Source organism: Pygoscelis adeliae, unplaced genomic scaffold, assembly GCF_000699105.1.
Source record: "Pygoscelis adeliae isolate BGI_AS28 unplaced genomic scaffold, ASM69910v1 Scaffold16, whole genome shotgun sequence".
NCBI lineage: Eukaryota > Metazoa > Chordata > Aves > Sphenisciformes > Spheniscidae > Pygoscelis > Pygoscelis adeliae.
The window spans coordinates 1,001,321-1,014,560 of NW_008825162.1; the positions used below are offsets into that span (position 1 = coordinate 1,001,321).

The 13,240-nt window shown below is 38.4% G+C and overlaps 1 protein-coding gene across 2 annotated transcripts in view; it reads left to right on the top strand.

The window, feature by feature from the left end:
• The window catches only part of PJA2 (praja ring finger 2, E3 ubiquitin protein ligase), a 36,834-nt gene extending 23,943 nt beyond the window's left edge, over positions 1–12,891 (top strand). The window contains exons 5-9 of one of the 2 annotated variants that reach the window (XM_009328709.1): positions 2,145–2,330; positions 4,562–4,673; positions 10,439–10,553; positions 10,861–10,982; positions 12,203–12,891. In XM_009328709.1, the coding sequence (XP_009326984.1) occupies positions 2,145–2,330; positions 4,562–4,673; positions 10,439–10,553; positions 10,861–10,982; positions 12,203–12,334 (667 nt within the window). In that variant the 3' untranslated portion in view covers positions 12,335–12,891. Of the gene's footprint in view, positions 1–2,144; positions 2,331–4,561; positions 4,674–10,438; positions 10,554–10,860; positions 10,983–12,202 lie in introns of those variants that run through there. The other variant, XM_009328710.1, reaches the window with a different exon arrangement.
• The last annotated feature ends 349 nt before the right edge of the window (positions 12,892–13,240 follow it).

Sequence of the window (13,240 nt, forward strand, 5' to 3'; positions counted from 1 at the left end):
GCTGAACATGAGCCGGCAGTGTGCCCAGGCGGCCAAGAAGGCCAATAGCATCCTGGCCTGTATCAGAAATAGTGTGGCCAGCAGGAGCAGGGAAGTGATCGTGCCCCTATACTCAGCACTGGTGAGGCCGTACCTCGAATACTGTGTTCAGTTTTGGGCCCCTCACTACAAGAAAGACATTGAGGTGCTGGAGCGTGTCCAAAGAAGGGCAACAAAGCTGGTGAAGGGTCTAGAGAACAAGTCTGATGAGGAGCGGCTGAGGGAGCTGGGGTTGTTAGTCTGGAGAAAAGGAGGCTGAGGGGAGACCTTATTGCTCTCTACAACTACCTGAAAGGAGGTTGTAGCGAGGTGGGTGTCGGTCTCTTTTCCCAAGTAACAAGGGATAGGACAAGAAGAAATGGCCTCAAGTTGTGCCAGGGGAGGTTTAGATTGGATGTGAGGAAAAATTGTCAAGCATTGGAACAGGCTGCCTAGGGAAGTGGTTGAGTCACCACCCCTGGAGGTATTTAAAAGACGTGTAGACATGGTGCTTAGGGACAGGATTTAATGGTGGACTTGGCAGCGCTAGGTTAATGGTTGGACTTGATGATCTTAAAGGTCTTCTCCAAACTAAATGATTCTATGATTCACTTCAAAACAACATGAGTGCTCTGAAACAGGCTCTGAGGATTTGACCTGGATCCATCTGTAAAGGACAGCACCATGTATGTCACCTTTAGGTTCATCCAGGATCATTTAGCAAGTTAGGATCACCTTTCAAAATCCTAGTTGTAGATCAAGATACTTACGCTTCCACACACACTAAGTCCCACTTTAGGCATATAAATCTTCTGCCACAGGGCTCTGGTATCTCAGTTCACCAGCCAGTGCTGCAAAGGGGTTAAATGGATCAGTGACTTTTCTTGCTCACACAGAACCTGCTCACAGTGTTCTTTTGTGGAAACCTTCAAGAAAGAGTGATTCATCTCCAGGTTTCATCATATGGGGCTTTGTTAATTGTAAAGACATATATGTTACATACACATCTTCTGATACTGCTTGGTACTCCTTGCAAAGTAGTTGTTTATCTCTTTGCTTTATTGCTTCTCATATTCCACTGGTGCTCTTTATTTCTGCCGCCCTATCAGTGATTAAAGTAAACTTGAACTACTTGCTTGCTGAGAACTTACTTTCTGGTCATTCAGTACTTCACTTTGTAAAATGTATCTGCTTTTGTTGCAAGGCAAAATTTGTAGCTATAAATAGCTAAGGAAAGTTTTTTGGTTTGTTTTTTTTCCCCCCCCCCAAAGCATCTAATATTGACCTTATATTCTTAGTTTGGGTCTCTATAAAGCAACAAGCCATGCCTAACTGTTCTTTCAGCTTCTTCCACTCTTAGGTAGGCAGTGCCTATTACCAAGCATTCCAAATCTCTGTTACTGCTTTTTTAGTATCACTGTCTCTTGAGGTTTGGAGAATTAGCGTGGCTTTATGAAAACTCATCTGTTTCAGAACAACAACTATGGCGCTATGTACCCTTTAGCTTTTCTTGCTGTGAACAGCCTGCAAATGTACCCATTTCTAACATGAATCCTGTTTATTTACCCTTTGTTAAGGAAAGTGGGACTCGCAGCCTTGTGTCTCTAAACATCCAGGTGACTTGTGCTCCTCTAGAAAATCCAGGAATGCGAAGAGTCTTTCTCCTTATGCAAATAGCTTCTCTTGCAAATAATATCTGTTTGCATTCAGGCCAAGTTTCCCCATGAAGGCTGTTCCAGGGTGTCAAGAGAGCCTTTCTTTTTAGTGGCTTTAGGACCTTGTAGATGAATAAGAAAGTCTTTAGTGCCAAAATTACTAGCCTTGGCAGGGATACTGTCTGTACTAGGGAAAATGCAAAGCAAGCTACTTACTGTACTGCTCCCCTTGAGCATTAGACAAATAATTGTACCACAGATTCATGGGTGTTACAACTTTCTGAGTCTGGAGCTGATACCACTAGGATTTCCTTGTTTTTTACAGCAAATACTAAATTCCTAATCTGGGACTCTGCAGTCTGGGAAACGTGCAGCTGCAGCCCTTGTAATATATATAGGTTTTGTTGCTTGCATTATGTTTGTAAATTCTCCTAGATTTTTAGTTTTAGCTTTTCACTTATTTATTTGAAGGCAACAGACACTATTGGAGGAAGGAGAGATTCCTTGGTTACAGTACCGGGAAGAAGTAGAAAGTAGCAGTGATGGGCAAAACAATCCAGTTAGTGATTTTGCGCATCCTGAATTCTTCCTGTTGGATGGAAATAACAACCTTGAGGATGACTCCAGTGTGAGTGAAGACCTGGATGTGGAGTGGAGGTATGCCTTTGATAGTTTTCTGCATTAATTTCAGAGGTTTTGTAGTTACTGTTTTGGTTTTTATGTAAGATGTCAAATATACTCATGGCTATCAGTATGCACTTGCTTCAAAGGCTGATAATCTGAGTTTTAAGGCTTAATGTACTTCAAGTGCTATGTTTCTTCTAACGAGAGAAAAAGGATGTACATTTGCTAAATCAGGCTGTGATCTCAGAAAATTCTGGTACACTAAATATTCAAGGGGTGGGTGTACTTTTTCAATTAATTTTCAAGATTATAAGTATAGTGGAAGTATAACAAAAGTAAAGCAATATGAATGTAATCAGCATTTAAGTCAGTGCAATTTTATAATTGGTCTTTTCCTCTTTTGCAACTGGTGTAAGTTAGATGTTATAAGCCTATTTTATTTCTCTTTGAAATGCCATGCGCTTACCTAATATTGTCATAATTTTGAATGCTTCGATCAATTTTCTGTCATTAGATCACTGAAGAATATTGCAATATATTTATTACAAAAATTCTGCAAATACCAGGAAGCATGTGATCGGAGCCACGTGCACAGCCTAATCCTAGAATAGTATAGTGCCTTTGTTTTAAAGTAAGAGTGAGCTAGACAGAATGCTTTCCACTGAGAGACTTAACATTTGCTCTCTTCTGCTTATTAAAAATATTATAAACTACAGTATAGACATACCAAAACCAGTGGTATTTTCTCCTTGTGAAGTTATATTCTGAAAAAGCACAACATGGACTAATGCATGAGAGTCCAAGCTAGAAGTAAGGCACCTGTTCTTACGGTGCCAGGCAGCAAGCTAGCAAACGAATTGTAGGATTTTTAAGTGTTGGAGGTTAGCCTTGGTAAGCTTCCTAATTACTCAAAATAGGAGGGAAGATGCTTCTCTAATAGTCTGTTCAATTTCCTGTTGAGCATACGCAGATCTGTACATGATTTTGCTTGTGCCCGTTTTAAGATTTGATCTCTGAATGTTGAAAACAGAACTCAAAGCAGCCGCCAAGCTATGAACTGTGACACATGATGTAATAAAAATCTGAATGCTAGTTGTAAAATGAGTTTAATAGCATACATACAAAATTTATTAGCTGGGCTGTGTGCCCTTTTACTCTGGAGTAGTCAACAGTAAAAGCTCCCATCATGTTCTTCTGAAGTCTGTATTGTCTTGAGAGTACGGCTGTACTGGGAGCAGGTGCTGGCAGGGGGGCTGCAGGGCGGCCTCTGTGAGGAGAGGCTGGGGCTGCCCTGTGTGGGACACAGCTGGCTCCAGTGGACCCACTGCAGGGTGGTGTCTCCTGGGAAAGTGTATTTAAGAAAGGGTAAAAAAATGCTGCACAGCAGAGTGTGAGAGAGGAGGGAGGATGATGTGAGAGAAACACCCCTGCAGACACTAAGGTCAGAGAAGAAGCGGGAGGAGGTGCTCCAGGTGCTGGAGGAGAGATTCCCTTGCAGCCCCTGGAGAAGACCACACTGGAGCAGGTAGGTATTTGCTGAAGGAACTGTGCCTGTAGAGAGCCCACACTGGAGCAGTTAGCGAAGGGCTGCAGCTTGTGTGAAAGACCTACACAGAAGCAGGTTTGTCCTGAAGGACAGCAGCCTGTGGGAGGGACCCCACACTGGAGCAGTGTGAGGAGTAAGGAGTGGCAGAGAGGCACTGCAATGAACTGACCACAACCCCTATTCCCTCTCCCCTCTACACTGTTTGGGGTAGGGGGACATAGAGGAGTCAGGAATGAAGGAGTGAAGTTGAGCCTGGGAGGAGAGGGAGGGCTAAAGGGAAGGTGTTTTAGTTTTTGTCTTTGTTTCTCACCATCCAAATCCATTTTTATTGGCAATAAATTCATAGAATCATAGAACAGCCTAGGTTGGAAGGGACCTCAAAAGATCATCTGGTTCAACCTTTCAGTTAAATTAAGGTTCCCCCTTAAGCTGAGACCGTATTGCCTGTGATGGTGATTGGTGAGTGATGTCCCTGTCTTTTCTCGACCCACGAGGTTTCAGTCTTATTTATGTCCCCGTCCAGTTGAGGTGGGGGAGTGAGAGAGTGGCTAGGTGGGTATGTGGCAGCCAGCCAAGATCAACCCAACACAACCACCTCATGAGAGTATATGCACACAGTTGTTAACAGGTGACGTGCAGTAATTTGATGTACCCAGCCTTCGTGTTATTACTATTTACTTTGAAATGAAGACCATCTTTCCTAACTCATGTTTTTCAGACTACTTGATGAGTTTGGTGATGGCCTAGGACTTGCTCAAGCCACTCCTTCTGTGGATCCTCAGTTTCTCTCATTTGTGGCACTAGAGGGACGCTTACAACAAGCTATGGAGGTATTAAAATATTCTTGGTGGTATTATATCAGTGATGTTGTGACATAAGTTTTTATTATTGAATCCTTTTTCAGCACAATCTGAAAATCAGGAAAGTCAGGGAAAAAATTACTTTCCTGTTTTATCTTGAACTTTCAGGTCTGCAAGCTTGAAAATAAATGTTGAAAGCTCTGTTAAATGATGTAGTGCAAGAAGTCATTGATCAGTGCTACTCCTTTTAGAATATGTATTTATTTTCTCTTAAAGGAAAAAATTATACTGATTTCTACCAGTATAAACATATGCTATTTAAATTATTCTAAAGAATGTTGCCAAATTCCCTACATAATAAAGGAAAGTTCATACCTGGATCTGTGCCTATGAATTGTCCCAGCTTTTTTTTTGTAAGAGTACAATTGGATGTCTCATTTTTATTCCTCAGTAGAAGACTTCTGTGTTTGACTCGACTCCATGTGTTTTAAATTTAAAAAAAAAAAAAACAAACAAAAACCAAACAATCCAAAAGCAAAAACGCTTTTTATCTTTACCTTGTTCTAATCTCATTTTATCTAACTTTGGATAAACCAGGGCTTTTATAACCAAGAACAAGCATGGTTATGATCTTTGTCTTTTCTGTGTTACATGATGTTGGTCACTGTCAGAGTGAATATGGAGCTGGCTGAAATTCACTTTGATGCAATGCGACAACTCTTGCACTGCCAGAAGTCTCCCCTACAGGGTATTTGTCAAAAGAAGAGTTAAACAATGTGTAGACATATAATATGGTGTAACAACAATTAAATTGAATGTTTTGTGTGTGACATAAGTTTAGGGGCATCAAGGGGCAGTTTGACTACTAGCTCTTAGTTAAAAGGGGTGAACAGGGCAGACTGTATGTCATAGTGTGCTTGCAGACAAAATACCAAGGATGCTTTAAAATGCTTTCTGAAGCTGACATTCAGTGGAACAATCATAGATAATCTTTTCTTTCCATGGATATGTGCAAAATCAATGATTTTGTGAATAAACTTCAGGCGATTTTCCAAGGAGGTGGAAGGGTTGTTCCCCGAAGTTGGCAGTCATTCAATTTCCAGGTATTGTGCATCCCCCAAGGTATATGGGAGGTCAGCCTTATTCATGATCAAGTACCATAGGGTCTTCTCCAGCTGTGTAGGATCTTGTTAGCATTACTCCTCTGGAGACACTTCAGAACTGTTTATTAATGTGTAGGAGGTCTGTTGATATCCTTAGTATAAAAGCAGTATTTTGAAATTGCATAGAGAAAATTCCTTGTCTCTTTCAGAGCTGCTGGTTCTAACTACATCAAAAAGGACAGAACTACAGAAGCAGTTGACCTCCTCCTTTGCACCAAAGGAAGAGGATCTGTGTAGAGAGGGGAAACTAATCCCATCTTTTCTTTTTTTTTAATCAATATGTTAACACTTGAAGAGGAGACTGAGGTTATTATAGCTCTGAGTTTTTCTTTCTCATTACTGTGTAACAACATTTCCCTAGTTACTCTGTCAGAAGAAACGTGTGGACTCTTTTCAGGCTTGACCTGTAAAAGCAATCCTAGGTGGCTGTGTGCATGGCTGGCTGAGAAGATGCTGTAATTATGTTAGTGTCACTAGGAACGGAGTGTCATTGAACACACTTGGCAAGCAGGTAGATGACTACAGAGGTAGTTATTCTCTGGTACCCGTGGTATAGGTCACTGTGGATGTTGGACAAGAGGGAAAGCCAGTTCTCTTAAATAGTATTTGTGCTTGAAATTAGCCCTTAGGTGCCTGAAACTTTATGGTGGGCATAGAAGTTTGGCATAACTGGAATTAGTCAGCAGAAAATGGTAACTGAGTAGTAAAAGGAACAGCTGTATTAACTGTGACTGAATGGACAGCACAGGTTTTGAGTAAGAATTATAAATATTTCCTCCAAATCTCAAGCAGAATATATATAACACCTCTCTTCCAGTGTGAAGATGGTTACTAAAAATTCCGAAAATAAGAGCAAGGATTACCCAAAACAGTTCAACATTTCTCTTAGGCAATATTGCAAGTATTTCTGGAAGTTGAGAGAAAGTGGGCAAAAAAAAAAAAGGCTCTGTAATGTCTGTCTCTCCAGAATTAATTTTAATTGTTTGCTGAGATCCTGTCTTTTAATGACCACAGCAAGATGTGGGCAGGATCAGAATATGTTTTCTGCTTTCTAGAAAATAGGACTTGCAAATGGCTAGTCCAGTGTAATCTCGTAATATAATATAATGTGACCCTGTCCCTCACTAGATTAACATAGACTAGAAACTTGTGTTCCTGGAAGGATGTTCAGAACAGCCTTTAAACACAACTTCCCTGGTTGTCAGACAATTGTAGATGAAGATGTAGAAGTGTGTTCCACAGATTTAAAAATGTGAAGTCTTTCATTGAAATAGTAAGCATCTCGTAGTGTTACAAAACCTTTTCCTTATCTTTGGTACTGTGGTAACAGTGCTTGCTCAGATATCCAAAATGTGGCATACCGCGTTTGGGGGGGGAGGGAGGGGGGGAATTCTTTTTTAAAAAATGTTTTATTTTGTGATTCAAAGACCAAACTGAACTAACTTTTCAAGTTTGGGTAAGAGAGATTGTTGAAAATGTCTTTGCTTTCTGCTAGAAAATGCAATTTCTGATTTTCCATTTATAGGGTGTATAGAAAATGTTTGTAATATGACGATTTTTGTTCTGTAGTTTGTTGCAACTGTCTATATGTATCGAGTAGGGAGTTAGAGATCACTGTGAGGGATATCTTAGTAACTAAGGTCAAGGTGATCAGGCTTGAGAGCTCTTTGAGGGAAGTGAGAATTGAAGCTAGTTGTCTTTCTTCCTCATGATTGGTATTTTATGCTCCTCATCCCTCTCCCCAAGATTAAAGGGAGTGATTTCATCTGTTTTTGACATAGTTCATCTTACTTTGGGGATCAGGAGTTGTTCTGCTAGGTATTTTACTGCAGGATGATTAGATTTCAGTTTCATCAGATACCTTTCCTGCTTGTTCTACAACTTTTGTTCTCACCTTCCAGATCTTAGTGCTTGCACATGTGTTTTCTTTCTCTGAATAACTATACCCCAAGCTGGTTTGCCACTTTGCAGTTACATATTATCTATATATTTATACTCAGCTTTCTAACAGGCTACTTGTTGCCAGTTATGCTGTTTTAGTATTATTTAGATCTGGCTTTAGGGCAAACAGCTATTACTTAAATCTTGCTTAGTCTGGTTCTACCTTATAGGTGCAACATAACTCTGCTTTTGCTTCAAGTTTAAAAAGTAACCCATCTGCTTCCTGGTAACAAGTATTTTTGCACCGGAGGTTTTGTAATGGAGAAGCCTGAGCTTTGACTAGCTTTAAGTATTATTCTGATTTGATGAACAGATTGGGTTGAGTTTAATGATAATGTCATTAATAATCTATCTAATGAATGTGACTTTATTCAACCTGTTACTGATTTACTTAATCCACCTCCTTAAGTTTCCCAAAATTCTCTTATCTAAAATAGTAGATTCATTAACCAGATCTTTTTCACCTGTAACAATGTAATTTATTATGAGAGCCTATTATAGCTCAGAAAATTTTCTGAAAATTTCTTTATCCAGCAAACTAATTTACTGTAGCTATGGAATAGTTGAAAGGGATGAGACTTGATAATGCATCCAAAATTCAAGTGTATCTTAATTGGGAGGGGGGGATTTGTCCCAATTAATTGTGGCATTTGGAGGGGAAACATAGTGAATATTTTTTTTTTTTAAACTATATTCTATAAGACTCTGGGATCCTAAAATGTAGTAACCTGTATGTGTGACTTTTTTTTTTTACTTCCATTTGTTTTAAAGATATTACTTAGCTGGGAGTGTTTGGTTTACTTCATCAGCAGTGTAGAACAGGCTGAGTGTCTCTACAGTGTCAGTGACTTCATTTATGAATATTTCCTGTGCCGATTTACAGATGTGAGAAGCTCAAACTCCTGTAGGCTATAGCACTCCTGTTTCTAGCAGTGTCCAGCTTTTGGTTTATGGTACATGGAGCAGTAAGCAGTCGCACAAGTAATAAGAGGAAGGAAATAAAGATATCTTATAAAAGTTGCAAAGTGGAGACTTCTTTGCTCTGCTTTGGTTTTGAAGATGTGGTTTTAAGCATCAGAGTCATTGTGAGGCTTTCTGTCTGTAGTGTTTCTTTTGCGTAGCTTTCAAAAGCAAACAATACAATTTGCTTCTGCAAATTGTTTTCTGTTTGAGTGCTGGATACAGACACAGAGGTTTGACACATAGGTAATATTGCATTCTTCTGTCTGCCTGGGATCTTATCTAATTTTTCCAGCTGTAGTAGTTAACCTAATTAAACATTGTATTTTTACCTACAAGTTATTCTCAGACCATTGCAGCTGTAGCAAAACACCATTACAAATACTAAAATCACCTTAATGTTAGTAAGGCAGTATTGTCTGCTGTAAGAGAATTGAATGTTTTTAAGCTGTTAAATTGGAGGAGTGTACCTGTTTTGCAGATGGACTTGCGTACTGCAGTAGGGATAACTGTCCCAGGATCTCCTTTAAATTAGTAGATTTCTAGATGAGAATATGTGTGGCAGTAGGAGCTGTAAATATTTGTCTGTTAGCTCATGCTGATCTCTCTGCTGCCACAAACATTTGGCTGTAGGTGTAAACCTGCTAGTTTAGATCTATGGTCAGATAATTGCCTGAGCTACCTTGCCACTGTGAAAAAAGTGCAGGCCTGTTTTCAGACTTCAACTCTAACTTTCTGAAAAGTTTAAGAGGAAACACTACTGAAGATGTTTGTATATAATCCAATGTTTCTTTAGTATATTTTTGTTTTTTAGTTGAGTGTACCCCTAACACTACAAAAATGTCATGTTATCTTAAACTTCTTACCAAGGGAGTTTTGTGGCCATTAGAATAAATAATTTTCATGCTGATTAGAGCAGTAAGTAGTTGTACTTGAGGGGTGTGACTAGTTCATTCAGGATATGAACTCAGTGCTTCTGTGTTCTTGGCTTTTCAGTATCGGTCTGTTCTGCTGTTCAGACAGGTATATCTAGCACATTGCTTAGTGAATATAACCAATCTGAGTTCTGTGTTGCGTTTTTTTCTACTGGAGATCCTTGCAGTGTCTAATGGGGTTGAACGTATGATGTAAACATCAAATCTACCAGCTGTAGCATTGGAGTCTTAAATTTTTCACCATACAAAAATCTTTAAGTTTCAAACAAGATGACTTCAGAGCACTACTTTTGTCTTAAGTCATTATACAGATGAGAAATATCTATGTGGATCCTGGGTTTTTTTTTTCTGAAAGCTTACATTGGTAGTATAGCGAGGTACTTAATATTTTTGTTTGTACCTGAGCAATTCAATAGTTGAAGCCAGTTAACACATTAATGAGGCTTTTATCTTCAGAAAGCAAAATGTAATGACAGTTTTGTATTAGTAAGCTTTATTACATTTATGACTTGCTGCCTTTTCTGAAACTTTATGAAATTAACAAATGTTCATTGAAGAATAAGTTGTGACTCTGTCCTGATACTTTAAGAAGGTTTAAAAAACAAGCTGTTACTGTTTCGACCTTCAGTTTCATCTCATTCATTATGAAAATAAAAATGATGTCATGGTTAGTCTGACAGACATACCTTCCATTTAAGAAAGCAATAGAATTAGATTCATTTTCTTGATTATTTGTTTTTATATGGGATGTTACATTTGTGAGTAAGAGAACTTGGTCTCTGCTCACTCCTTTCAGACTGCTCTGGCACATTTGGAGTCTCTTGGATTTGATGTTGAACAGGCTCAACCACCAGCTACTAAAGAAACTATAGATTGTCTGCCACAGATTATCGTCACAGATGACCATGATGGTATGGAAAAATAATTAAGAATTAATTTCCACAACGTTTATAAGAACGAATTTAGCTTTCTGTAATACCATAGATGCAGTATTTAAACATACTTACTGTGCAGCTGGCAATGCTGTTCTAAGAGCTTTTGAATCTTGAATCAGACTGAATATAACTTTGGTCATTTTTGAAAACTAATGTTTAGTGGAATAAGTGTGATTGTATTTTGTAATCATTAGTGATACTGTTGATAATATATGTATTTTAATTTCAGCTCATCTTAGATGTAAAACAAGGTAATAATAATAATGTGTTTTCTTCATCATAGGTGTAGGTCAAGAGCAGTGTTGTACTATCTGTTGCAGTGAATATGTGAATGATGAAATCATAACAGAGCTACCCTGTCATCATTTGTTTCACAAACCTTGTGTAACTCTTTGGCTACAGACAGTAAGTACTACAGGATTGGTGGGGTTTTTGTGGGGTTTTTTGAGTATTTGCATTCTTCTGGGAAGAACAGTTTGTAACTTTTTGAAAATGTGGGATGAAATACCAAGAAATAACTGGCTGTTAATTTTATGCGTTAGGGAACCAAATTCTAGTGCAAGTGAACAAAGTAATTTTTATCTCTACTCACCTGAAGGGCAATTTCTTGAATAGAGGGGGTATTTGTGTGAGGAAAAACATGGCCTGCTTTCAGTAAGAATGAAAGAGATGGATGAGTTATAACTTGTTTTGGTATGAGAAAAGCTTTCTTTGCTGTACTCATACCCTGAGGTAAAGAAGATGGCTTGTTTTCCTCTGAGAAGAGCAAAGGATCTGATCTGTCTTGCCAGAATGTCAGGCCCATTTATGGTGACAGCTAAGGTTGGTGGGAGAAATACTGGAATGCTTGTAGATCAATTTAAAGAATTTACCTTTGGTAAATCTATGTTGTATTAGATTTCATTTTCATAATCTGTAACCAGTTTCCTTCCAAATGTCTTAAAAAGGCTTACATCGTATTGAGGCTAGACTAAAAGAACTGTAATTAATGAATTGGTATTTTTTTCCTTGCACTTGCACTCTGCTTTACGCACAGTGTGAGCCTGAACTAGCACTTGCTAGTTCTCAGTGAGCCTACAGTTTAACACATCATTTCCTCAAGAGGTACAAGAGGAAGATTAATTGATTCAGACTAGGGAGATCAGAACACCTCTAGCATGGGTTGTTGGTGGGGTTTTTTCGTTTTTTTTTTTAACCTTGATAATGTTGATTACCATGTTGATATTGTTTGTATTATATGTCTTGCCTTTTTCCACTGTTACAGTAAACTAGTCTTGCTGAAAACTAGGACAAAATACTTCCTGTTAGATTTGGGCTGTACCTAGTTTATATTTAATCCTTGCCTCAAAAAAAAAAAAAATCCCACCTGTAAAATCAATTCTTTGAGGAAGACCTTGCAGAGAGCCTGATGTATCTGCTGTGTGACTGGTGTAAAAGCAAAACAAAGCTTTCTTCTGAGATTGTTAGCTGTCTCTTAGCTCCAGGTAGCCTTCCAGTCAAATTTGACTTTGAGACAGTGCTGTTGTGAAGACATTAAATACTTTGTAAATAATAACCTTTAGCTTTTCAACAGAATTGAATGCAAACTGTGCAAATGCCTGGGTTTTTTTTTCTTTTTTTTTTAGTCGGGAACATGCCCAGTTTGTCGACATGTACTTGCACCCGTGCTTCCTGAAGCAGCTGCTGCCACTGTTTCCTTTCTATCTGATCATGATTCTGGATCTTCTGTTCACAGTGCTACAGAAGCTTCAAACTAGGGTCTGAAATTATGTCTTTGCCACCAAAATAAAAATGTAAATTTTTCCTGTTTAATTACAATGTGAAAACAATTATGTATAAAATATTATATGTGAAATACTATCTATATTCTATATATTAGTTTAGAAAGAGGGTGCAAGACTTTCTAAACTCTTCAGATTTACAATAATAGCTTAAATTTTCAAACTGTAAGTTGGAAGAACGTGCAGCCTTTTTTTCTTAGCAGAATGTTGATGGTAACTGTAATGTCTAAAGCTTGTATTATGATAAATTTTTCCAAAAAGATAATTAATGTGGCACTTTGTTCAAGTTCTTGCAGCTGCAGTGTAGTTGCAGCTTATTAAAGTTAGGCTTATAATCAGCAATGTAACTGAACTATTTGGTTTGGTGCCACTGAGTGACTTTGTAATTGATCTCTCATATTTGCATCAAATGTGAAGATGTTCTGTGATGCCAGCAGTGGTAGAATTTGATTTCCCTGGAAACTAATTGCATAATGGAATGGTATTTCTTGCCAGTTTATTCCATAATAAACTTTTTTCTTAATGTCAGAAGTGCTATTAAATTGCTGCTGGTTTTTTTATAAGTGCAGAATTTATACTAATCCAAGAATTGCTATAATCTTCTGCATCTCTATTACAAACTAGTGCTGTGGAGAAGGTTGATCGATGGCTACTAACTACCTCAGACAACAAAATAGTAATGCAACCTTTAAAGCTCTTCTAAGGTGTGTATGGAATGCATGTAGATTTAAGAGAAAGTGGAAATGTAGACATCTGTATTGCTTGCAGGGGACTTAGTAGTATCAAACTTGTTCTTTGTTAGGGCCTTTTATTCTTCAGTAGCTCCCCTTGCAGCAAACGTTACAGGTATTTTAACCAGCCCCTGTACTCTGTTTCTCTCTG